Source organism: Indicator indicator, chromosome 5, assembly GCF_027791375.1.
Source record: "Indicator indicator isolate 239-I01 chromosome 5, UM_Iind_1.1, whole genome shotgun sequence".
NCBI classification, from domain to species: Eukaryota; Metazoa; Chordata; class Aves; order Piciformes; family Indicatoridae; genus Indicator; species Indicator indicator.
The window spans coordinates 4,268,969-4,296,576 of NC_072014.1; the positions used below are offsets into that span (position 1 = coordinate 4,268,969).

The following is a 27,608-nucleotide window of genomic DNA, read 5'->3' on the forward strand; positions in this document are numbered from 1 at the left end:
TTCCGTGCACAAGGACACCTGCTACTAGACCAAGTTGCTCAAGGCCCCATCCACCTGGCTTCAAACACTTTGAGGCTTGGAGCCTCCACAGCTTCTCTGGGCAACCTGTTCCAGTGCCTCACCATCCTCATAGTGAAGAATTTCTTTCTTAGGTCTAACCTAAATGTTGTTATTTTGATCCTATTTTACTTCCTTGTCAAAACCTATTCAGTAGTATTTGTATCTGGAAGCTCTATGCTCTAAAATGTGTAGGGTATGTAGTGAGTATTGCAAACTGCAGGTAATGTAAGACTAGACTTTTTCATTTTGTAACTATGCCAACCCATCATTCTGTGATATCATTTTGCTATTTTAATAATCAGCTGTTTAAAGCTATTCCCGTGGCCCTAAATTTTATGGGAGAAGGACACAGAAAGGTGAAACAATCTGCAAAGCTCGCTGTGTTCTAACGATATATAGCTCCATTGTCTTGGCAAAGAATAAATATGCCTCTGAAGAACATCTTATGTTTCAAAAAAAGAAGAAGGAAAAAGAAAGAAATAACAAAAGTAATTATTTTTTAATTATGTATATGGATGGGTATTTGCCCCTATGCACTTAGGGCAGAATATGACTCAGTTCAAATTGCTTAATCATAGTAACCTGGTAATAACTTGAATGAATTGCTGCTATTAGACATACAGATTGTGCTCAGTCATTCTTCTAGAATGGGGTTGGAACAAATAGTAGAGCAGAGCTGTAGAAGAATATGGGTGGGTTTATGTTGGTTAATAATATTTAGGTATTGCATTCAGATGGAAACTCTGGTGGTGAGCATCGGGTCTTATGGATCAATGGCTCATTCCTTGCCTGCAGTAGTCAAGAAGACAGACTCTACCTTCTCTGACTAGCAGATGTGAGACTTGTGAGAACTTGCCTGATGCAGTGCAGGGTAGAGGAAGTGATAGTACAGGATGACAATTCCCATATGTCCCATTCTGAAGGTTTTCTTCATACAAAAATAGATAATTTAGGAAAACTGAAGGCTGTGGCTATACACACATTGGAGCAAATAAGCTATTTATTCCCTGAGTTTTTCCTACCTAGATGTAGCTCTGGTCTCTTGGGATTCTCTCTTTTTCAGGAGACAGTTACTAGGCTGATTGTCAAGTCAGATCTTCCTTTCCATGGCAAGTTTTGTGAAGCAGGAAGAAAAGACAGTTCCAAGAGCACTTCTGTTAGCAAGGAGAACATCTATTGATGTCAAAGAGATTTTGATTCAGTCAGGAACAAAGGCTTTAATTTTTACCTGCCAGAGATGCCTGTATTTTCACTGTAGCACTAAAACAAAAACAAGCAAACAAACAAAAAAGTTTAAATCCGTCTTTCCATCTTTCTCTGCCTTCGTAGTAAATGGAATGGCCGCAAGATCTCACATGCTTTGATAAATGCATATTCAGTAGAGCCACTTTTAGCACGCATGAATTAATAATGAGAGTGGGGCTTAGGGAAGAAGTTAACTCAACTTGCTCTGTGGAGCATTGTTTTGCCATTTATAAAATGGTTCATCAATGCCTGTCTGCTAAATCCGTTCTGTATTATCTGTGGGCAGTAATGTGTGGAGAAATTAATCTCAAAGGGAGAACAATTTCTTGGCACTGTTATTACTTTCCTTTTCAGTAGATAGATGGTTGGCTGTGCTGTTATCTAACCTAGTGTCATCCTCTGCTAAGTGCAGCATAGTTGTCTGGATACTTTATGAAGTCCCTGAATCTGTTGACTTCAGCATGTCATTTGTCAGCGTGTTCCTCTTCCCTGGCTCTTCTGTCACCACTGAAAGCTCTGAAATGACTTACACTGGTGGTCCCAGATTGTGTGATGACCAAGCATTTAGTGTGAAAAGCAGCTTGTAAAGGGCTGGCATGATTCAAAGAGGGCTAAGAAGGAGTGGAGTCTTAATTCTAAGCATGGTTAATCCTCTGACCCAGCCTCCTGCCTCCACCCTTGCAATTCCAAGTGTCAAACCCTGGCTCATCCACATGTCAATTCTATGCAATTTTCCTGCTGTTCTTTTAGAAGATTAATGTATGCTGGCAGGGAGCAAAATCTGAGAAACTCTCACCCAACTCCAGTTCTCTTAAGAACTGAAGGGGAAGCTGTGCTGCTGCCACAGGGGCTCTCCAAAAGCCTGTGTCACAAAGTTAGCATGCCATGCACAGGAGGAGGTATTGTGTAGAGGCTTCAAGATTACTAAATCTCTTCAAGCAGGGCTGTGGTTTACCCTGTGCCCTTGAATTCTCAACAGCCATCCTTTCCCCCCTCTTTCCTTCCACACAGTTCCAGCAGGTTTGAGAAAACCACCACATACTTAGGCTTTTTCCTCTTAGAATGTCTCATATCCCATGCAAGCTAAACTCTGCTTAGGTTTTAATGGACTCTGGATGGCTCTAACTCATCATTCTCATAAAATTATTAGGCACTTACTTAAACTTTAATATAAATGCTAAGGCAACCTAGATTCAGAGCTTCAGCTAAGATCTAAAATATCTAGGTTTCACTTTTCATTGCTGTTCTCTTAGATGCATGCAGTTGTCAGTTTGGGGTTTATCTAAGCTTTTGGTCCTTTCTTTAGGACTTACTGATTTATTTATCTATAAAGTATCTAGAACTCTTGCTGCTGTGTAACTAATAAAATAATAATATGAACTGTGATTTTCACTGTTGAGTTTCATATTTGGTTGCTTCAGAATGAATAATTAAGTACTAAGCTGTGATAACCTGTTTAAAATTCATTTAGAAAGTGAGGAGTAATGCAAGGCAAAAGCCACATATGCATCAGGTGTTTAAACAATTGATTATGCTGTAGGCTTTATTTTTTTCATATTTCTCTGGGTTATTGCATGTCTGAAATTTGGTGAAGTCGAACTGTCCCTAAGCAGTGTCCCAAACAGCTGCTGAGAGCAGCCTAACTCCAAAATCAAAGCTCACAATTCAGAAGGAAATGATGGAGCCAAACTTCCCTGTAATAGCTTGCATGATTTTTTTCACATCTTTGTTATCAGTGTGGATTTAGCCTTATGCTGATTTCAGTTAGAATTAAGGGTTCTTTCCAAAGTGCCACCATGATGTCATTATTACCTGTCTTTAGGAAAGGGGCTTCTGGTGCCAATGGAATTCTTTAACACCTCTGTCACAGCGTCTGCAGATCTACATGTGGATTTTGGAAATGCAGTTTGTTGGCTCATTGTTTTAATGGCACAATACCCGTAGAATCCAAACATCTTTTTGGTCCCATGATAAGTTACTGGTTTCCTTTTGAGCTGAGAGTACCCTTCTGTATTTCATAGAAGCATAGAATGGTTTGGGTTAGAAGGGATGTTAAGGTCATCTAGTTCCAATGTTCTGCTGTGGGCGGTGACACCTCCTACTAGACTAGCTTGCTCAAGGCCCCATCCAGGCTGGCTTTGAAGACTTCAAGGTCGGAGCCTTCACAACTTCTCAGGGCAAACCGTTCCAGTGTCTTACCATCCTCATGTCTAATGTAAATCTGTTCTTTCTTGTCAAAACCTACTTACAGGCATCCATATCTTAAAAGTATCTGTAAGAAGTCCCTCTCCAGCTCTTAGCTCCCTTCAGATACTAGAAGGCTGCTAGAAGATCTGTCCAGAGCCTTCTCTTCTTCAAGCTGAACTATCCCAACTTTCTCAGCCTGTCTTTAGAAGAGGGGTGCTGCAGCTCTCTGATCATCTTCATGGCCCTCAACATTTCTTCCTAATTTTCCCTCTAACCAGAGGTGCCAACAGTTACTGAAATACTTTTGTGGTAATATTTTTCCTTGCTGGAATCCCTGTAGTATCACAAATTGAGGTTGGTAAGTATGTGGATGACGTGGAAAAAAAAAAAAAAAAACAACAAAAAACCAACAAACCCAAACAAACAAAAAAGGCTTTAAAGTAAAGCTTTGTACCTACTTATAATATTGAAAAGATGATGAGCTGTTTAATTGAGACCAACATTTCTAACTTGCTACACAACTTAAATCATGATTTTCAGATTTGAATTTGCCTAGCTTGGGGATGGGAAGAGGGGAAGAAGAAATATTTGCAGGGAATAGTTTTGCTGATACCTGTATAGACAATTGTAAAATTTCTTTAGAAGCTGTAGACATGTGGCTTGTCTGTACTAGTACCAGTCACTGAAATGAGCAGCATACTGTTTGTTTTTTTAAGAGATTTAATTTAAGAGATTTGTTGTTTTTTAAGAGATTTAATATTTTCAAGCCTTTTGATTAGATTGTTCCTTTATTTATTTATGAATATGCCAATATCTTGCTGAAGTGAATAAATGGTTGACAAGTAAAAAGCAGACAAGTCAAACATTGACATTAGCAATATGAGTGCATATTTCAGAGTTGAAATTTGCACTGGGCAGGTCTTTGCTCTGCTGCAGTTAACATGGTGGGGCAGGGAGAGTCTTTCCTTAATCGCAGAATCATTAAGGTTAGAAAAGACCTCTAAGGTCTCCGAGTCCAGCTGCCAACTCAACAGCACTATGCCCACTGAACCATGTCCCAGAGTGCCATGTCTACAGGTTTTTTGAACACCTCCAGGCATGGTGACTCCACCACTTCCCTGGGCAGCCTGTTCCAATGCTCAACCACTCCTAAGTGCCAGCTTCCTCGATGGGGCCATCAAGTCCCATCCTCACCTGGCTTTCAGCAGTGCACTGACTTGAAATAGAATCCTTACAGTTTTCTTTTGGCTTGTTGGGCTTTATTCTAAAGTTCCCAATCCACTGTGATTGCTATTTTTATACTCGTGGATAACATCAGCTTTTGATACTGTACTCAGAATGGAGATCAGGCTTCAAGTCTTAAAATATTCTGGAAAAAAAGTGTGGTTCTCGGTTCCAGTGTTCCAAACACAAATCACAATAGAAGGGAAGAGCCACTGGTCATAGTTCTGGCTACTGTGGAATGGACAAATCATGCTTCCTTAATAAAGAAGTGGTATTATCACTCTTCAGTAACGGAGCTGAACATTGCTATTATCTAAATTGAAATTTGGGTAAAGAAAAAAGATTTTTTTTCCCAGTGTGGTGGTTTTGATCCTGTTTCTGTGATGACTATGGAGAATGTGTTAACAGTTTTCTTGCTTCTGTATATTCAAAACCACTTGGTTTATTGTGAACAAATGTCACAGCTTTTGCTCTTGAAGAGTTTGAAGTGAAGAGGATTTTTGTTTTTTCCTGTCTGTAACTAACAACAAGAATTAGTAATTTGCTATAGCTGCAACTCCCATTAAAAATAAGGGGAATTATCTATGACTATCCAAGGGTAGAATTTTGCTTCAAGCTCTTATTCTATTACTTAATTCAATAAAGTTCCAGATTTGTGACTTTAATTCATACTAATTAAACCAGGAGCAGTCTCATGCTAAAAATACTGCTAAATATTGGATGTGCGGAGTATGAAATAATACTCAACTGTTAGTCTCTCGTGCGGTTGGTAACACAATGTAGTATTTTAGAACATCTTACTGCTTTTTCCCCTTAAATGCCTTCAAATGAGAAAATTGAAAAAAACTAAATTAACTGTCCTAAACTTCTAATCAAAAATATGGTGTTTTTTGTTTTTTTTTTTTTTTCCCTGGTATTTGGAATTCCACCTTAAATTAGGGGTAGAACATTGTAAATGGCCATTAAAATGAAAGTGAAATCATTCACAAATAATGAAGTGAGGCTCAACAGGCCTCTGGGCAACCGGATTTAGTTGAGTATGTCCCTGCTTACTGCAGAGGGGGTTGGGCTAGATGAGCTTTGGAGGTCCCTTCCAACCCGGACCATTCTATGAGTCTATGATTCTAATTAATCACGTCACCGTATGAAACATGCAGTGGGAAAAGAAAGACTCTAGCGCTGTGTTGTGATGGGAAAAACATTAAAGGAAAAGATGTAAATTGATTAAGAAAAAGATGAAAGAAGATTTAAGCTTCTGAATCAGTGTTATGGGTTGAATTAGATTCCCTCCATTAACTTACATTTTTTGGAAATCTGCCCCAGAGAGCAAAGCTCACCACACTCAGAATTTGGAAGGGAAAATGGAGTTGTGTTTACAAAAGACACTAAATATAACAGTATAAAAGGCAATAAACATGTACAGAATTTATTTGCATATGTATACAAAGCATAACAGCAGCACAGGACCCTCCCCTGTACCTTTGAGGTCAGCTCTTTGTCCCAAGACATCTATACAAACCACACACTCCCTCTTGCCCCACCCCGTACCTTAAGAGACTTAACGCAGAGAAGCCCAAGGTCAGAGGGAGGATAAACACAGCCCAAAAGCCAGAAGCAGAGGGAGCTGGCAAAGAAGGAACAAAACAACTCTGCTCCAAGATACAAGGTTTTCAATACTGCAATGGAATTATATTAACTTAACCTATCTGTTGTTATCGTTTTGTATCTACTCTGTTACGTTATATATCTTTTACTCAAATGTCTCTAGAAGTGTCCTAATTACAACTAATAACTAAGCTAGGGACTAGCTCAAACCACCACAATCAGTTACCATAATCCAACTTCTTTTTTCTTGTAGAAGGATTAGAGCTTTTTTGCTGTCAGTTATGACTCTGGTAATTTTTCCAAAAGAATTTCCTTTGTCTATTTCATGTCTTGATGATTCATTAAAAAAAAAAAAAAAAAAAAAAAAGGGGGCACATAATTAATTGTTAGAAGTGCAACATGCAGTCACTTCTTTGGACAACTGATCTGAGGTGGCAACAGCAAACAGCCTTAGGCTAACTATGTTTTGGGGAGAGGAGTTGGATTTCAAGTTGATTAAAATGGGAAGTGTGTCCAGGAGGAGTAACTGATTCTTTCATGTAGATGTTTGGGAAGCTGTGAGATACACTGTGTTTACCTCAAGCAGATATTTACCTGAGTAAAAGGAGGGTTGTTGATGTTTTCCAGATAGATACTATAATAGTTAAATTAACATTTGAATAACCCATTCAGTGCTTCTTTTATTTTGCTTTTCTGTAGACAAAACATGGATGCACACTCCTGAAGCCTTATCAAAGCATTATATTCCCTATAATGCAAAGGTAAGACAATGTACAGTTATTATGTCCTCTTACCTTTATAACATGGTATGTTCTGTCTTGAGTCTGAATTTGAAAACTGCAGAGGCATGAATTAGCAAAGTAAAACTTAGTAATTCTCTCTGTTGTAGATGGAAAATCTGCATTTCTTAAGTAATGGCAAACTGATTTTGTTATGAATTATTTGATGGTGTTCTTGAAGGCAACCCAGTGTTCCTCTTCTGCTTGATGCTCTGTTACCTTTTAATGGAGGCTAAATAGAATTTAACATCAGGCTGCATGCTTACAGCACTATAAAAATAAAAATTAGTAACACAAACTTCTTTTGAACAATAGCAAAGGCAGCAAGTAGTGATCTTGTCTGCTGGGTTTATTGAACCATCAAAAACTCTGGAAATACAGTGGGGTAATAATAGGGTTTTTGCACAGTAGAACTCTGAAGTGTTGCTCATGATTTCCTATCCCAAGTAGCACATAGTTTTTGCAATAGTATTTTAAGAGAAGAGGAGGATATCAGAAGTAGTCAGCATGGATTCACCAAGTGGAAGTTGTGCTTGGCCAGTCTGGTAGCCTTTTATGATGTCATGGATGGAGAGAGGAGTGCAGTGGATATGATGAGGGCAGCAACCATGGCAGGGGGGTTGGAACTAGATGATCCTTGAGGTCCGTTCCAACCCTAACAATTCTGTGATTCTGTGATTTACCTTGATTTCAGCAAGGCTTTTGATACTGTCTCCCACAGCCAAGCTTAAGAAGTGTGTGTGGTATGATTGGACAGTAAGATGAACTGAGAACTGGCTGAAGGACAGAGCTCAGAGGGTTGTGGTCAGTGAGGCAGAGTATAGTTGAGACTTGTGGCTAGTGGTGTTCCCCAGGGATCAGTACTGGGTCCAGTCCTGTTCAGCACCAGCGACCTGGATGAAGGGACAGAGTGGACTTCAGCAAGTTTGCTGATGACACAGAACTGGGAGGGGAGTGGCTGACATGCCAGAAAGCTGTGCTGCCAATCAGCCAGACCTGGGCAGGCTGGAGAGTTGGACGGCAGCAAATGAATGAATTTTTACAAGGGAAAATGTGGAGTCCTGCATCTGGGGAAAAACAGCCCCATGTATCAGTAAAGGTTGGGGACTGAGGTGCTGGACAGCAGCTCTGGGGAAGACGACCCAGGAGTGGTGGTGGACAGCAGGTTGATCATAAACCAGCAATGTTCCCTCAAGGCCAAGAAGGCCAATGAATTCCAAGGGTGCCTTAAGAGTGTGATAAGCAGGTCTGCAGGGGTTCTCCTCACTCTGTCCTGGTAAGGCCACATCTGCAATAACCTGTCCAGTTCTGGGCTCCCCAGTTAAAGAGGGAGAAGAAACTACTTGAGTGAGTCCAGCAGAGAGCTATTAAGGTGATGGAGGGACTTTAGGCATCCACCTTATGAGGGAAGGGTGAGAGAGCTGTTGGGCTTTCACCTGGAGGAGACTGAAAGGGGAATCTCAAATGCTTACAAATATTAAAGGATCAGTATCAGAAGGATGGAGCCAGACTCCTCTCAGTGGTGTCCCATGGCAGGACACATGAGGTTCCATTTAAACGTAAAGAAAAAATTCTTCACTTTGAGGGTGACAGACCACTGGTGCAGGCTGCCCAGAGAGCTTGTGGAGTCTCCATCTCTGGAGAGATTCCAAGCCCACCTAGACACGTTCCTGTGTTATTTATTCTATGTCATCCTGCTGTAGCAGGGGAGTTGGACTAGATGATCTTCAGAGGTCTTTTCCAATCTCTGTGATTCTGTATTTAGTCTAATGACATCTGTTCTCAGGAAATGCATCTTCCCAAAATAACAACTGAGAAAATGGTTTGCTAAAAGGAGGAGGGAAATATACAGTGATCAGCATTCACTCTGGGTGAACTGAGTGATCAGTAGAAGGGACGATAATTCAGTAGGGTTCCACCATACTCTGTTCTGGATAAAATTACTGCAGAAATGGTGTTTTTTAATATAAAATTTTTTTTTGCAGGCCAGGGCTCAGTTTCCTGTACTGGTATTCCATGACATTGTGTTTGCAGTTTTGTTTTGCTTGGTATTGCCACAGAGTGAGCAAGCGTTTGTAGTGGAAATTGGAATCTCCTCCTGCTTATTGCCAGGTGCAAATGTTTTTCTTCTGTGTCCTCCTCAGCTGAATTTCTGACCGAAGGATGTTTTACCATTTAACTGTATAGCCTTGCCATGCACCTTGGTTTTTGATAAAGAGGAATACTTACTTGGATGAGTGTGCCATCTGTTTAAAGAGAAAGCTGCACTCTGAATTCTATTAATACACTGAATAATGTCTGCTCCTTTTTGGCCTTTACTTAAAGAGAAAATAGCAACCTCCCTCATCTTTCATGTCTCATTGTCTTAAGAGTGTAAATCACAAACAGATGTCAGTCTGGGTGGGCAGAAAAAATTAAGAATAAAGAAGGTGGTGATTCGGTGGTGATAACTGTAGAAACAATGACGTCAACAGCTTACGGGCGAGAGAAAGGGGTACTGAATTCCACTCCCAAGGAAGTCTGTCCTCAGTCTTGTTAGAAATTCTCTTAAGTCCAAGAAAGCCTTTCCTTTTATTTAGGCTGATATATGCCAAGATGTCCTCTCTGCTATGGGTTGGATTGGACCCCCCCAGAGCAAATTCACTGCAGTCGGAATTCAAAAGTGAAAATGGAATTGTATTTACAAAAGAAAATACATAGAAAAATATAAAAGGTAGTAAACATATACAAAGTGTATTTATACACATATGCGCAGCTTAACAACAGCACAGCCCCCCCACCCTGTACATTAATTCAGCTCTTCTATCCCCTCCTGGGGACAAAAAGGCCCCAGAGAGCTATACAACCACTCACGCCCCTTCTCCACACCTGCCCTGGACCTTAGGGAAGCCCAAGGTCAGAGGGAGAGCAGCAGAGCCCAAAGCCCAAAGCAAAGCAGTGACAGAGAGCAGCAAAGAGAGAGAGCAGACTTCTGCTGCAAAATACAACCTGTTCTTCAGGCCAGCTGAGTGAGATGGACTTAGCATTATTATAATATGAACTCTGAGGAGTCCAACCCTCTCAAACTGTCCGACTCCTTTGGAAAATTCTGTTTACAACTAAGTTTTAGTTCCAAACTGTAACACTCTCCAATTCTGCTCGTGTTTCATGTGGGATCTGACTTTACAGACCATCCTCAACCTCTTCTGTGGTCTGTCAGAATACTTGGAGGAAGCTGCCATGTACTACATAGCAGATGTGTTTGTAAGAAGTTTCCCATTGTTTTCATTTGGATCACATTAGAAAATTATTATTTAGAGCTCTCAGTTATTTGATTCATTGTTCCAAAGCAAGGGAAGAATTACTCTGCTCTGTAACCGGAGTGTAAAGGGTATGGGATTTTACAGGATCACAGGATGATAGGGGTTGGAAGGGACCTCTGGAGATTGAGTCCAACTTCCCTGCCACAGCAGGACCATAGAATCTAGTGCAGGTCATACAGGGACACATCCAGATAGGGCTTGAAAGTCTCCAGAGAAGGAGACTCCACAACCTCTCTGGGGAGCCTATTCCAGTGCTCTGTGACCCTTACAGTAAAGAAGTTAAGGTGGAGCTTCCTGTGCTGTGGTTTGTGTCCATTGCCCATTGTTTTATCACAGGGCAGTAGTGAGAAGAGGCTGTCTCCTCCCTCTTGATTACTCAAATATTTATAAACATTATTGAATCCCCTCTCAGTCTTCTCCTCTCCAGACTGAACAGCCCCAGGGCTCTCAGCCTCTCCTCATAGTGCAGTGCTCCAGTCTCTTAACCATCCTTGTAGCCCTCTGTTGGACTGTCTCAAGTCCCTCTTGAACTGGGGAGCCCAGAATTGAATGCAGTATTCCAGGGGAGGTCTCACTAGGGCAGAGCAGAGGGGGAGAGAACTTTCCTGGATCTGCTAGACACACTCCTCTTAATGCATCCCAGGATCCCAGTGGCTCTCCATGCCACAAGGGCACATTGCTGTTTCGTGCAGAATTTGTTGTGTGCCAGGATTCCCAGGTCGTTCTCCACAGGACTGCTCTCCAGCAGCTCACCTCCTAACCCATACTGCTGCAGTTTATTCTTCTTTCCCAGGTGCAGGACTCTACACTTATTCTTGTTGAACCTCATTAGGTTCCTCTCTGCCCAGCTCTCAGTCTGTCCAGGTCTCAGTGAATGGCTGCACAGCCTTCAGGCCTCTCAGCCAAGCCTCCCAGTTTGGTATTGTCAGCAAGCATTCTGAGCAGACACTCTCAGATCCCTTTTTGTGTGGAGACCTGGCATAAATGTGCACAGATTTTGTGAGGTTTGCTGGCATTTGCAGCCATGACAAGCTTATTAAATCTAGATGATGTTTCCACCTCAGTTCTCAAGTACTGTTTCATTAAGTTTCACAATATTTTTCCCTTCCAGAGGAAAGCATGTTATCTCTTAGTACCTCATTGGGGTTTTGTAGAGCTTTGATTTTTAACTAAAATAGTCCATTGGTTTCATATCCTGTAGCTACATTGTGAAATAATGATTAAAAAAACTCAGAAAGCATTCATAAAATAAATATTGAATAAAAGTCACTGGTTTTATTTTTTTTCCTCATCCCCAAGCATTCACATTGTTCCACTTTAAGTCCATAATATTCTGTTCATATAACTTTTCTATTTTTTGGGAGGAAAAGACAGCACTTTATCTGATTTATTTCAGAAGGTAATTATGTGAGTGAAGAATGACATGTTCAGAAAAATCTCATCAGTTTGATGGAAACCAACACCAGAGATGTTTTTTATCCATGGGCAAGTGAGATGTGTTCTGCTACATAGCTGTTTGGGGTTTTTTGAATGCAAATTACATGGATGAAAAATAGTGTTTTCTCTTCTTCATAAAGAAGAGACAAGAAATCTTTTCTCTTGACACTAATCTTCTGAGATGACCAGAAAAAGAAGAGCTTACTAGAAACAAAGATGGGATTTTGTTTGCTTGATTCTTAAGACACCTTTTAAGAATTAAAGGAAGCTTGTTGATAAAATGCAGTCCACGAGTTGCCTGTTGACTTGTTAAAAAGTCCTGGTAAAGTTAACTGGAAGTTCAAGGAACCCTATGATAAAGACAACTTTTTATTTTCTACAAATTGGAGAGGACCTTTTAATAGAGAATTAGCAATGTCTTGCATCTCTTAGGACATTCACCCCCATGACCATTTATACCAATAATCCTCTTTGCAAGAAAACAGGAGCAGAGTTGGTTCTTCTGGAAGTGAAAATCCAGGACTCCCAAATCTCATGAGGATGGCCTTATGCATGAAAGCATCTTGAATGGCTCTCCCTTTTCCATCATACCCAGTCCTTGTGGTGCTTGCTATTTTGACATTTGCTGGGGTTTGACATGGTTTGGATGTGTGGTGTAAATTGGTTTGGGGTTTGAGAGTTTTGGGGAGACTTTTGGAGATTGGTGAAGGATTTGGGGTTGGTTTGGGGTTTTTTGTTTGTTATTTTGTTACTGTCATTGTTGGGTTTGTTTTTTGGAAGGTTCATGTCCTGTCTTGGTCTTGCTGAAGGCACTGATGCTAGGACTCCACTCACTTTGGTATGGTCTGGAGGTTAAATCGGTTTGTGATCCTGTTTTGTCTTGACTATTATCACTTGAAAGCATATGGGTGCCATAATTCGTACTCCAAAAAGCTCATTGAGAGTTTTGATAGTCTATTATCCGATACTAAGATACAGGACTCGTTGCGATGGGGCAGCATGGCAATTTTCATCTTGTCAGGGTATAAAAATGCTAAGGCAACTCAAAAATTTCTTTTTTTTTTTTTTTCCTGTGATGTTCCATAACTAAGAACAGATGTTTGTGTCATTTTCCACACTGTAAGGAAAAAAAAAAAAAACAAACCTCTGTTGTCCTCCTGATTTTAGGCCAGTTTCTTTTCTCCAAAAGAAGTGTGCTCAAAGCGTGACTTGAGAACAAAATCTAACAACAACCTTAAAAACAGCCTCGTTGTCCTCGTGTTACTGACACTGCCCTGAGGGGTGCTAATGAAAAGTTGCCACTGCCCAAAGCAACAATGTTTAGTGTGCCTGTGTGGTAAATGAGAAGTGTGTTCCCCTTTTGAGTCCCTTGGCTGTTCTTCGGATGGTATCAGATTTCCACAGGCACATCTTTCCCTGTTGCAGAGTGGAGGACCTGTGTTGCAAGCCCTGGTGTTTATGTTGGCTACTGGTATACTATGGAGTCAGTAGCTTTGACCTTACAGGAGGCTGAAGAGCTGCTGTTTTACACAGCAACATGATGGCAGAGTAAACCCTTGGGAATTTATTTTCCCAGGAGATGTGATGGCTTCCTACTGCTGCAGACTTATTTTAACCCTTTGTATGTTGTCGTGTTCATGGCTACGATTCTTGATGAAGTTTGCAACTTTGACAATGAATAAGCAAAACTTTCTACCCCTACCCTGCCCCCCCCCCCCCCCCCCCCCCCCCCGAAAAAAAAAAAAAAAGAAAGGGAAAAAAGATTAAACATCTCTTACTTTGTGTTATGGAGGGATTTTGGTGATGGTCAATAATAGTGAATTGTTGAGTTTCATGAATCATAGAATGGCTCAGGTTGGAAGGGACTTTAGAGACCGTCTACTCAAACAACCCCACTATGGGCAGGGACCCCTCTCAACTAGATTCAGCTGCTCAAGGCCTCATCCAACCTGTCCTTGATGCCTCCTGGGAGGAGGCATCCACAACCTCCCTGAGCAGCCTATTCCAGAGACCCACCACCTTCATACTGAAAAACTTATCTGTAGAATCCCTCTAAACCCTATGAGGAGCAGCTGAGGGAGCTGGGGTTGTTTAGCCTGGAGAAGAGGAGGCTCAGGGGAGTCCTTATTGCTGTCTACAACTCCCTGAAGGGAGGTTGCAGCCAGGTGGGGGTTGGGCTCTTCTCCCAGGCAACCAGTGACAGAACAAGAGGACACAGTCTCAAGCTGTGCCAGGGGAAGTTTAGCCTGGATGTTAGGAAGAAATTCTTTACAGAAAGAGTGATTTGCCTTTGGAATGTGCTGCCCAGGGAAGTGGTAGAGTCACCATCCCTGGAGGTGTTTAAAATAAGACTAGATGAGGAACTTAGTGCCATGGTTTAGTTGATTAGATGGTGTTGGGTGATAGGTTGGACTTGATGATCTCAAAGGTCTTTTCCAACCTGATTAATTCTATGGTTCTGTAAACCTGCTTTCACTCAGCTTAAAACCATTCCCTCCTGTCCTGTTGCTAGACACCCTCATGAAAAGTCCCTCTCCAGCCTTCCTGTAGGATTCTTTCAGGTATTGGAAGGCAGCTATAAGGTCCCCTAGGCTGAACAACCCCAGCTCCTTCAGCGTATCCTTGTAACAGAGGTGGTCTAGCCCTTGGATCACCCTTGTGGCCCTCCTCTGGACTTGCTCCAACAGCTATGTGTTCTTTTTATGATGGGTACACCAGAACTGGAGACAGTATTTGAGGTGAGGATCTCAAAAGAGCAGAGTAAAAGGGAAGAATCACCTCTCTTGACTTGCTGGCCACACTCCTGTTGAAACAGTAGGGTAGGATTTGCCTCCTGGGCTGCATGAGCTCACTGCTGGCACATGTTGAGCTTCTCATCACACCCCCTAGTCTTTTTCTTCAGTGCTACTCTCAACCCACTCTGCACCCTGGCTGGATTTGTGCCTGGGATTGGCCTGACCCAGATACAGGACCTTGCACTTCGGCTTGTTGAACCTCATGCTGTTTGCACTGGCCTTCTTGACAGGTCTTCTCAAGCCTGTCAAGACCTTTCTGGACGGCATCCCTTTGCTCCCTCAGGGGAGTCTACGGCACCATACAGCTTGGTGTCATTGGCAAACTTGCTGAGGGTGCACTCAATGCCCTCTCCATGTTGCTGGCAAGTGTGATCTTTCATCTCTCAAATTATCCAATATGTATCTTGCACCTGTAAGAAAGGCCAACCCCAAAGTATTAGTAATAAATATCCTGCAAAAAGACTTCCCCTGGCAGTACCTAGTAGTATTAATCTTACACTTAGTGCAATAAACAGAGTTTAGTTAGATTTTCAACTTTATGTAATTTCTTACTCCTTCAACTTTTTTGTCACTGAGGAATGGCAGATAAAACTTTCCTGGAGCAGGCAATTTTGGACACGAATTTTAGGTTTCAAATATTGTCATGATGAATGAGATTTTTATGTTTAAAATATAGTTATGTTGGGCAAGAATTCTGAGTTTAAAATATCACCCTGCTTCTTAATGATGTAACTGTTATGGTAGAGTGTTAGGTGCAGTTATGTATTTTCAATATCTGCATATAGATATTACCAAATCAATGTTCTCAGGGCATAATTTGCACTTCTATTGCAGTTTATTGTTGCTGTAGCTCTACTAGCAATTTCCTTTTTTTTTTTTTTTATCCAGTCAGCATACTATATTATAATAGGTTTGTGTCAGTAAAAGTAATTTATGGAAGAATATAAAAGGGGAAATTTGTATACAGATTTTTTCCAAGTAAGCAAAGATCCAGGCCATGCCATTAAAAACAATGCTGACATTTTTGTGGGGAAGTTAGATATAGCAAGATAGTCCAAACAGAGTACAAAAACGTGGAAATTAGAATCTCATAAAGTAGAAGAGGCCATTACAAGAAATAATTCATTTTCCTACATTTAATTTATTATAATTAAGATTAATATCAGACTTGCAATTAACTTTTATGAGAGTATCAAAACGTCACAGGCCATAAGATGGATGAATGTGGATCCGTGCTTAAGCAGATGAAAAATAAGTATTGTGGAAATACCCAAATGAAATAATAAAGCAGAAAATTACAATTCTACATGGAATTGCTAATCCAAAATACTTAGTTACTTCTGATGCATTGCAGTCATTAAACTTGGGGCTTATTGTGCCAAAAATGAATAATCATAGAACTGAACAATAGAATATCTGAGGTCTGCAAGGGGTAGAGTCTGTCAACAGACTTTTCTGCCTCAAGGAAATGGACCTACCTATGCCATCTTGTTTACAAGTTTGCATACATAAACTCAAGAAGGATAGGAGAGGATGACAGCCCTGGAACAGGCTGCCCAGAGAGGTCATGGAGTCTGCTTCTCTGGAGACTTTCAAAACCCACCTGGATGCCTTCCTGTATGGACTACCCTTAAGTGATCCTGCGTTGGCAGGGAGGTTGGACCTGATGATCTCTTGAGGTCCCTTCCAACCTCTCATGTACTGTGATACTGTGATTATATCCACAGATATCCTACAGGCTAAATAACTGTGATGCAGAAGGATTGTATCTAAAGTTTCAACAGCCACAGTCATCATCTTAGAGAAGTAACTGAAGGAGGGGATCTGCGTTTTAACTGTTTGGCATCGAGTAGTTTCAGTTGTTGTCATTTGCCCCTGTGAAAACCGGTGAACATTTCATCTTCCTTAAAAATCTGGCCCTTTGGTAATGCTCTGTGGGGTACTGAGTGCTTTTGAAAAGCTGCCAGTCTGTCTTGCCTGAGGTTGCATAGCTAATTGGCAAGGGAGCAAGAATGAAGGCTGCACCTCCTGAGTCTTGGACTGATCTTTTGAGCACAAACGACTCCTCGCTTTCCGTCAATAGTGTATCACTGTACAGTGATGGAAGCTGAATGGTGTTTGCGGGCAGTTGTATATCTCATCTGCATATAAATGCACACAAGCTCAAAGACTCTATGAATTGCATGTTCAGTGTGCTCGGGCAGCCCTCAGTGCCATAACTGCAGGAATTAGTGAGTGTGAGGTTTAAGGTGTCTGTACCTAGAGCTTTTTCTTGTATGCCTGTTTACTGCTGCTTATCTGAAAGCTCTGAAAACTGTGACTTGTTTGCAATTGGCATGCCAGTATCTTTTACGACACTGGCTGAGAAGTTTGGAGAAATTTATTTGATAGCAACAGAACAGTTTTGACAGGTGCATGGTCTCTTTTCAGGTGTCTATAGCCCTCTGTCACTTGCGTACAATACCCAGCTGCACAACTTCAGGCTCTGCACGTCACTCTTAATTCTCCAGAAGATGACCTTTTTCAAGAAAGGAATTAAGTTTATGAGCAGTTTCTTTCTTAAGGTCCATTTGTGTGTAGCTTTAGGTTTGCCTGAAGCTCCTAATGGCATGCATAGGTAGAAAAAAAAAAAAAAGTATCATACACAATGCTTTGATACAAGTAATTGAAATTGTACAAGGAGTGGCAGAATGGAGGGGTAGGGGATGGGAAGTGGCTCATGTCTTGCACTACAGGTGCAGTAATGTGGCTGCTACCACAGAGAGCAGCCTGTTTACTGCACCTGCTCCACATCCATTACTGGCATGGCACCATCACTGGACCACTCAGGGCTAATAAAACCCAAAGGGTTTCAAAACCTCTGTAATAATGCAGGACTGTTTAATATAATGTATGGTGTTTCATTTTTTTCCCTCTCAGGGAAATCAATCAATAAGAGTATATTTCTAGTAGATTCTAGTAAAAAAAAAACAAACAACCAAACAAGCAAAAAAGCCCCCAAACCAAAAAACCAAACCCAAAACAAACAAAGAAAACCTCTGAACAACACTCAGAACTCCACAAAAACTCAGTGAGGGGGAGTGAGATAGAAAAATATTGGCCAAATTTGTCAATATTGCAATTGAAAAACAAAGCAGTAGCTTTTGATCTGTTCTCCAGAGCTCTCGACCTCTCTCAGGTTCAGCTTGGGAGCCTTTGGTCTCTTCATAAGCTCCATTCTTCTTGAAATGTCTGAGTACTGTATGACATACTTCAGTTCCAAATATGAAATAGATTTGCAATGCAAATAAGCGATGGAAGCTAGAAATTCATGACAGAAAAAATAGATCACACCAATTAATTATAGGGTTTGCAGCATAGTATCTGAGGAGTATTTAAAGTCCCTTTCTCAGTAGTGTGTGAGTAATACATTAAAGCTGTGGAGTAAAGCAGGACTGGGACAGAGCCTTTAGTCTGCACTGAATCTGATCTATAACCTACAGTAGTTCTGGAGTCTTCCCTATTGTGAGCAAGCTTTAAGTTTCCTTTGCACCCAAGCAATCTTGTGAAGATTGCTTTCACCTCCATTCTCTTTATCATCCTGGCTGGTTAATTACAATCTTTTTAACTCAACTCTTACTTTGAGCAGTCTGAGTTTTATTTCTCTCATCAGGCAAAAAAATACTTCTAAACAGCTAACAGCTTTAGATGCATTTTTTTGGTAGAATGTTTTAGAATCAATTATTTGGCACTGTAGATAAAATCCAACAACTGTAATCTGAATTGAAGATACAACACTGCAAGAGATTTAGCTCATTGCTGGACTTTGAAACACCCTTAATTGTAGAAAGATGGAATGGCTTATGGTTCCTTGAATATTAGAGATGGTCTTCGACTACTTTGCATTTTTATAAGGACTTGCTTTGGGAATTAGCCTGTGAAAATGTAGAATCATTTAGTTAGGAGTGGACCTCTGGAGGTGATGCATTTGATTCCCATGTGAAAACAGAGCTGACTTCAAACTTAGGTGAGGCCCAACAGAGCCACATACGATTGAGTGTTAAATACTGCAAGGGCAGGGGTTGGCGGTCTCTGGGCAGCCAGTTCCAGGACCTATTGCCTGCCACCCTGATTGTTTTCCTCCTTTCTATCACACAATCACAGAATTGTCAGAGTTGGAGGAGACCCTAAGGATCATCTGATTCCAACCCCTGCACTGCCATGGGCAAGGACACCTCACACTACATCAGGTTGCTCAGAGTGACATCCAGCCTGGCCTTAAAAACCTCCAGGGATGAGGCTTCCACCACCTCCCTGGGCAGCCTGTTCCAGTGTCTCACCACCCTCATGGGGAAGAACTTCTTCCTAACGTCTAATCTAAATCTCCCCTTGTCTAGCTTGGATCCATTTTCCCCTAGTCCTGTCACTACCTGACACCCTAAAAAGTCCCTCCCCAGCTTTCTTGTAGGCCCCTTCAGACATTGGAAGGCCACAATAAGGTCTCCTAGGAGCCTTCTCCACACTGTACAACCCCAGCTCTCTCAGCCTGCCCTCATAGGAGAGGAGCTCCAGCCCTCTAATCATCCTTGTGGCCCTTCTCTGGACATGCTCTAGTTGCAGTGTCTTTTGTTGCCATAGCAGCTGGCCTAAGCTATCTTTACATCCAAGTGAGGTTTAGTTGCAGTGTAGCTTTAAGGGAAGCAATAAAATTACGAAGTCTTGATTCGTTCTGCAGAGCCTCGTTAGTGTGCCCAGAGAGGAAAATGCTGCATAGTGCTGCTTGCTACAGAGCTGATCTCTTGGTTGAAGAGGTTGTGGTTAGCATTAGGAACTGGGATTCTAAAGTTTCTGGAGCACAGGTTGTTGCTACAACTCTCAGTTTCTTTACAGGTAGGGAGGAATCCAGCCTAGATGTAATTTTAAGGCTTATGTTTTGTTTTACTTTAAAAATGGGACATTGTTCCTCTGCTTCATCTTGGAAGGGGAGGTGTGGAAGTGTTGGAATGTGAAACTTCTGGAGTTCATATGACTTCTGGATTACGAGCGACATGGTTTATATGTGTGTATGGGAAACTTCTTCCTGGCTCAAGGGCTTTTGTAGCCTTTTGCTGTTAAGATTTGATCTCCCAGCTATGTGCATTGTTTGGTTAAGTTTGAAAACATGCATCAGGGGATTCCGCAGTACTGATTTACACAGGATCACAGGGTGCTAGAGGTTGGAAGGGACCACTGGAGAACTTCAAGTCCACCCACCCCATGCCAGAATAGGACCACAGAATCCAGTGCAGGTCGCACAGGAACACATCCAGACAAGTCTTGAAAATCCCCAGAGAAGGAGACTCCACAACCTCTCTGGGGAGCTTGTTCCAGTGCTCTGTGACCCTCACAGTAAAGAAATTCTTCCGCATGTTGAGGTGGAACTTCCTGTGCTGTAGTTTATATCCATTACCCCTTGTCCTATCACAGGGTGCAACTGAGCAGAGCTTTTCCCCTCCCTCTTGGCATCCAGCCCTGAGATATTTATATACATTTGTCAGATGCCCCCTCAGTCTTCTCCCCTCCAAACCAAAAAGCCCCAGGGCTCTCAGCGTCTCCTCACAGGGCAGTGCTCCAGTCTCTTAATCATCCTTGTAGCCCTCTTTTTGACTCTCTCAAGTAGATCCCTGTCCCTCTTCAACTGGGGAGCCCAAATCCAGATGCAATATTCCAGGTGGGGCCTCACTAGGACAGCGTAGAGGGGAAGGAGAACCTCCCTGGATCTGCTGGACACACTTCTCTTAATGCATCCCAGGATCCTATTGACCTTCTTGGCCACAAGGGCACATTGCTGTCCATGCAGAACTTGCTGTTCCCAGGTCCTTCTGTGCATGGCTGCTCACTGATTTATCTGGCACAGCCTGCTTTTAGGAAGACTGCTGTAGGTGGCACAATAAATAGATTTAGACTGGTTAACAACATGCACCCAAGACCCAGCTGTGCCATGTATGTTTTTATAGATTATTTTTGTCTATAAATTGTGATTCTTTGCATAGTCTTGTTTGGAAGAGCTGTTTGTTGGAGTGCAGGACAGCCATACGTTGAGATGTTAATCCAGTGAGTTCTGGAAGTCCAAGAGTGTATTTGTGTGCCTGTATGACATACAGAAAAGGCACATAGAAATTTTTCTATAAGTAGCAATACCAACTCTTCCAGGAGCAGCTCTTCATAATATGGCATTTAGTATTGAAAATAGCATCTAAAGCATATTTCTATAACTACTGTGATAACTAAGAGTTTTAAAATAAAGAGCTGCATTGCTGCTCTTCCTCTGTATCTGTCTGAAAAGACCTGAGCAATGAGACTGTTGAAACAAAAATCAAATTCAGAGCTTTGTAAAATCTTTTATAATGTCATTTTCTTGTTCTTCAGAAAAAGAATCAAGTAACATTTGAGTATAAGTCTTTACTGTGTAAAATACTCAGAGTGGTGAGCTCCTCAGTGCTGGACCAGAGCAGGCACCAGTTGGCTAACAGGGAGTGAGTGATACAAACCTCCCTTCAAGACAACTGAGCAAAACTAAGAGGTTTGTCCAAACAGAAGGAACAAAACAAAAACAGTGTGCCAAGCAAAAGGATGGAATTTCCAAAGACCTTCAGGGTCAGCAAAGAATTACTCAGCTCTCCACATCCCGTCTGTTCTTTTTCTCTGGCTGATACTTATTCCCTTGTCTCTCCTTAAGTCTGCTTGGAACTACCAATTAGCCTCATTAGCATGCTCTCCGGGGATTCTTTCTGCACAGTTTTATTTCCCTGTGAGCCATTAGCTGTGGAGTTTCTTTAAGCAGGCTTTTTAGCCTCTGGATTGTCAAGTGTCAAGTGAGTTGTGTATCTGACAGGAATTAATGCATTGCAGAGTTCAAACATCTGCATTATTGTCCTTGTGGGCTGGGTGACCCACAGTGCTTTAGAGATTGGTTGTTGGGTTTTTTTTTTTTTGGTGGTTTTTTTGTTTTGTTTTTCTTTAAATGAGACTCAGGCTTGAAGATCAATTAACTCCTTCTCTCATTTTTACCTTTGACAATGCTGGGTACTTCTGTTTGCTCAAACTTTGCTGTATTTATGGAGCTTCTCAAAACTTGCTGTATCGATGGAGCTCCTCAAACTTTGCTGTATTGATGGAGCTCCTCAAAATCTGCTGCATTTATGGAGCTCCTCAGACTTTGCTGTTTTGATGGAGCTCCTCAGACTTTGCTGTTTTGATGGAGCTCCTCAGACTTTGCTGTTTTGATGGAGCTCCTCAGACTTTGCTGTTTTGATGGAGCTCCCCAGACTTTGCTGTTTTGATGGAGCTCCTCAGACTTTGCTGTTTTGATGGAGCTCCTCAGACTTTGCTGTTTTGATGGAGCTCCCCAGACTTTGCTGTTTTGATGGAGCTCCCCAGACTTTGCTGTTTTGATGGAGCTCCCCAGACTTTGCTGTTTTGATGGAGCTCCCCAGACTTTGCTGTTTTGATGGAGCTCCCCAGACTTTGCTGTTTTGATGGAGCTCCCCAGACTTTGCTGTTTTGATGGAGCTCCCCAGACTTTGCTGTTTTGATGGAGCTCCCCAGACTTTGCTGTTTTGATGGAGCTCCCCAGACTTTGCTGTTTTGATGGAGCTCCCCAGACTTTGCTGTTTTGATGGAGCTCCCCAGACTTTGCTGTTTTGATGGAGCTCCCCAGACTTTGCTGTTTTGATGGAGCTCCCCAGACTTTGCTGTTTTGATGGAGCTCCCCAGACTTTGCTGTTTTGATGGAGCTCCCCAGACTTTGCTGTTTTGATGGAGCTCCCCAGACTTTGCTGTTTTGATGGAGCTCCCCAGACTTTGCTGTTTTGATGGAGCTCCCCAGACTTTGCTGTTTTGATGGAGCTCCCAGACTTTGCTGTTTTGATGGAGCTCCCCAGACTTTGCTGTTTTGATGGAGCTCCCCAGACTTTGCTGTTTTGATGGAGCTCCCCAGACTTTGCTGTTTTGATGGAGCTCCCCAGACTTTGCTGTTTTGATGGAGCTCCCCAGACTTTGCTGTTTTGATGGAGCTCCCCAGACTTTGCTGTTTTGATGGAGCTCCCCAGACTTTGCTGTTTTGATGGAGCTCCCCAGACTTTGCTGTTTTGATGGAGCTCCCCAGACTTTGCTGTTTTGATGGAGCTCCCCAGACTTTGCTGTTTTGATGGAGCTCCCCAGACTTTGCTGTTTTGATGGAGCTCCCCAGACTTTGCTCTGTTGGTAGAGCTACTGCTACTTTCTTATGTCTGTCTTCACTTGAAGAGCCAGACAGAAATACTTTTATTTCCCAAGGGAAGTAAAAGAAAGACACTCTCGTTGAATTGGAGAGAAATACAGAATTATATTCAAAAATATACAGGAAAATACAGAATACATGAATCCTTAACACCTAATAGATACACAGGATACATGAAAACCCTCCTAAACCTTCCCCCAGCCAGACTAAACCACAAACCCTGGTGCTCCTTTATTCCTTCCCCGTTGTCTCCCTTCCGTTAGGCCTAAACAGAGCAAGATTGGACAGGAAAAATTAGTCAGGCTTCTGAAGGCCACCAACCAGTCTCTGAAGGCCACCAACAGACCTCCTCCCCATGTTACCAGATAAGGACTCCCTCTGGAGAGCTGAAAGGAGAGGGAAAGGACACTGAGTTGGCCTTGCTGCCAACTTGTAAAGAGATAGCAGAATTACGGCATTGAATAACACAATTACAATTTCCTGGGTCCACCTCCTGGACTGGTTTAGCCCCTGCAGGACTGCAAGTTTGTGGTTTTGTTAAAGGCAACCAGCCTCAAACCGCCACAATTATTCACCAAGAATTATTAGGAAACTCTCCCGAAATAAACTAGTGAAAATAGCTAGAACTGGATCACAAACTGGATCACAACTTGTCGAACAGAAACTTCTGCAAGACTACACAATTTTACCAATTAAACCAAAATTCAGGAATCTGTCCAATAACCAGGCTGTTCCCCATTCAGAAAAGTTGCACATATAGTGATCTCCATGAGGATTCACCCTCAAGAAACCTTGGGCAGGGCACCAGCTGTGGTTTCTGACTACAGCAAAATCAAACCAGAACTGGTCAGTTGTGGATCCTGATGTGTAATGAGTATTCCTTTCAGAAATGCCTCATTCACATGACTCTTGATTTAGAAAGTGTGAAGCCAACTGTGGTCTACCGTAAAAAGGATGTTGAACTTCAAACCTGAGAATTTCAGGTGTAACTTACTAGGGGAAATAATTATTTCTGGTTGAGGACATAGCAAAGGAAAATATTTCTGTGACCTGATTTGCAAAGCTTTCTTAGAGTGTTTTGCATTTTCAGTAGAAATTATTGGCTGTGAAAAGGCTCCAGAAGTGATGGATTACATTGGTTTAAACTTTCAAATATTTGTCCTCTTCTATATTTTTGCAGAAGTTTATCTTTTCTTCATTCTGAATCCTTCAGGGAAATCTAGTCAGTTCCTTTAGTTTTGCAAACTGTTCTTCAGTTTGTTGCTGTAGTATAACTGAAAAGATGGAGAATGTAGAAACAAGGATATATATATCAAATATTAAAGATAAGAGTGGAGCCAGGGGTTGCATTTGAAGGAACAAATTATTTGAGGCATGGACTAAGTGTCCCTAAGCCTTATTTCTTACTGTACCAATTCTAGGGTGACAAAGATAACTCAGTATAGGGTTAGTGCCAAAAATCCATTGAAGTCAGGAAAGTGTAGGTATTCCTAAACCAGAATTTAGATGCTATATCCCAACATGCAGTTTGTGAGGCTGTAAGGAACAGCAACTGTTAGAAGCAAACCTATTGTCAAAAATGAAAAGGTATTTACCAAAACTGCATGTGCATTCCTAATGTTCAAATTAGCTTTAAAAGCTTTAAAACTAGGTACAGGTTTGGGGGATTGAGTTTGGTTGGGTTTGTTTTTTGTTTTAACAGATATTTAATGAAAGTCCAAGTGGTATTGCTTTGGTATGTGATCAAGTAAATCCTCCTCAACCCTTTAGTCCTTCAGGAACTTCCCAGCTTCTCCCTCTTGCCTTTGGGTGATCAGAAGAGAGGGAGGTGGGAAAGTTGGACCTCTCCCCATGTTTTTTATTTTTCCCAATCAGAGAGGACTCTGTTCATTTTGTGCTTGTTGTAGCTTTATGCTTGTGTTAGTATTTGCTGTTAGAATGGTGTGTACAAGGGAAAATGGAGTTCAATGTTTTATTATTGATTTTTATTAGTAACACTCAGAGGTACTAACTGAAATGGTGCTGTGTAATTCCAAAGGGTTAGTGTAATTTATCACAGTTCATTAGACCATAAATTCTTTGAAGCTAAGGGCTATCTTTTTGATGTTTGTACAGCCCCTGGAATAATGAGACAGAGGCTCTAGGTGCTGCCCTGCTGCAAATGGTCCCAGATAAAAGTTCAGTACAAGTAAGCAGCAGAAGACCTTGGACTTGGCTCTCAGGAGCTTTCTTCTCAGCTGGAATAATTAAACGATAATGCAGACAAGAAATGGGTCATTTACTATCCTCAGTTTAAAGATATCAAACTGAGGTAGTACTGGAGGTTTTCTGCAAGTCAGCCCCAAATCTTTTCTCAAATCAGATCCCAAATTTGGAATTCCACTTCAGTGCCTTGAGCTCAAGAATAAGTGTATAGCCAATACCTGCTCTCGTAGTGAAGAGGATTATGTTGCTATTTAGGGAAGACTCTAAATCCTGATATGAAGGATTTAAATACAGTTTCCTTATTTTATGTTCACTTAATGATGTGAATATCATTGTAATGATCTTGACTAGAATAATTTTACTTTTTTAGCACCAGAATATTGGTCTTTCATTGAAAAGCATGATTTTTTTTTTATGAAGTAAGACGTGACAGCCAACATCACTGTTGGATTAATTGACATTGTAAAATAATTTACAAAGGACTTTCCAGCTCAGTTATATTCCTTTAGAACAGTTCATCTGAAATGAGTATCTTATCTGCTGATGGATCTTCAGATCACATTAGTAGTGCTGTCGTTTTGTATCTGATGCTGGATTGAAGCAGTTGCTGTTTAAACATTTTTGCAGTTGGGTAAAACAATCTTCCTAATAAAATATCCAGTTCCCTAATTTGTGTTGGTTAGAGGGAAATGTATTTCCTATGCTTAGGTTGTGCTCTGCAAATTTAAGTATCTATGGAATGGTAGCTTAAAGAGCCAGTTCTGTCTGTTTTAAAATCAATGGCTCTCATCCTAGCTAGCTTTCAGGAAACACTCTGTTACTGATATCCTTTGAAGGGCCTGAGGGCCAAGTGGATTACAGTCATCACATATGTTTTATAGCTGGCTTTCATGGGAGATTCTGTGGAGAAAAGACAATTTCTTCTAAAAAAAAGATTAACAAGAAAGAATATAAAGAGCTTCATAAAACAATCATCATCACAGAAGATGCTTCCAGGTACATGTAGGAAAAGTGAAAGATCCAGTACAGCTAAACCAAGTAAGAAGTGCAGGACATTGCCAGATGGTCAGGTGGAGGTATGTTAAGGGTGTGTTCCCAATCTTCCAAAGAAACATTGCCAATATTTTTGTTATTCCACAAAAATCTTCAGTGTGATTCCTGGAGATTCTCTAGTAGGTTATCCTGTACAGTGGTCATGAGCTTGTAGTAGATGGAGGTGCTCTTGAACTGCAGGGCTTCAAAGCCACCCATTTAGTCTTCAGCTTCCATATGATCTGCTGGACTCCAGCCTCTGTTCTTCATTGGCTTTTTCAGCTTACCTCTTAGGTATGTGGGCTTTATGCTGTTACCCCTTTCAGTTCAAATAATCAAAACACCCAAAATCAGTGCCAGTTTCCCTGCTCTTTTTCTTTTCTTACAAGATACTCACTTTATTTAGATACATTTTCTCAGAACTTCAAACATGGTGGAGTTTTTGGGGCCATCTGTATTTCACTTCTGGGATGCATGGACCTTCTCTCTCGGGAACACCCATGGATTGACAGCTAATCTGATTTTCACTTGGCTACCCCAGGCAAATATTTACTGAAAATTTCTGAGGGTTTTCTGTCAATACAGTAACTCAGCAAGATATCTATAAGTGTCATTTGTGTGAAATTGGTGTGTAAGAAGTAGTGTTTAAGAGCGGAGAAAAATACTATTTTTAGTTAGAAAACACAGACATTTTCTTGGCCACCTATATCAAAATACTACTGCTAGTTTATGTGAATATGATATTTCTTATAACATGCTTTTGCCAGCAGGTACAAGCTGGAGCAAGGGAGTTTGCACCTCAACATGAGGAGGAACTTTTTGACTGTCAGGGTGATGGAGCACTGGAACAGGCTGTCCAGACAGGTTGTGGAGTCTCCTTCTCTGGAGGCTTTCAAAACCTGCCTGGATGCATTCCTGTGTGACCTGCCCTAGGTGGTCTTGCTTTGGCAGAGGGGTTGGATTTAATGATCTTTGGAGGTCCCTTCCAACCCCTAACATTCTATGATTTTTGTAGATTATCCATGTGATTATGGATTACACTTTACATACTGACCCAATGTATTTCCCCACTGAGGTTGCATTACTAAGGAAATGTTAGGCTCATGCTTTTTACGTAAATGCAGTGATTCTCAGTGAACAAACTCTTCAGTTTAGGAAACAAAACCCAAACCAACAAAGACAGTTAGCACTACATGTGCCAGTCCCCTAATGTACCTCAGTACACACATCTGTCCTGTGGTGTCCTTACCTCACCCACAAAATGCACGTGTAAATTATTTGCTAAACACTGAAGTAGTTATGACACTAGAATTTAAGGAGCAGGTCATCTTTGTTGCATGAAATAATTGCCAAAAGTAACATTAAATTTCTAGGCTGCTAAAGTTTGATCCACACATTGGTGATTCTTTCTCCAGAGTAACTATTTTCTGGTGCATTGCTTGTCCTCTATTTGACAGCCAAGTGACTCTGTGAATCAGGAATTAAAACAGAAGTCATT

The 27,608-nt window shown here is 41.4% G+C and overlaps 1 protein-coding gene across 2 annotated transcripts in view; it reads left to right on the forward strand.

Moving 5' to 3' along the window:
• Nucleotides 1-27,608, forward strand: part of GULP1 (GULP PTB domain containing engulfment adaptor 1) — a 134,107-nt gene that overhangs the window by 38,428 nt on the left and 68,071 nt on the right. For both annotated transcript variants that reach the window (XM_054380943.1, XM_054380942.1), the window contains exon 3: nucleotides 7,021-7,082. In XM_054380943.1, coding sequence (XP_054236918.1) covers nucleotides 7,021-7,082 — 62 coding nt within the window. The remainder of the gene's footprint in view (nucleotides 1-7,020; nucleotides 7,083-27,608) is intronic.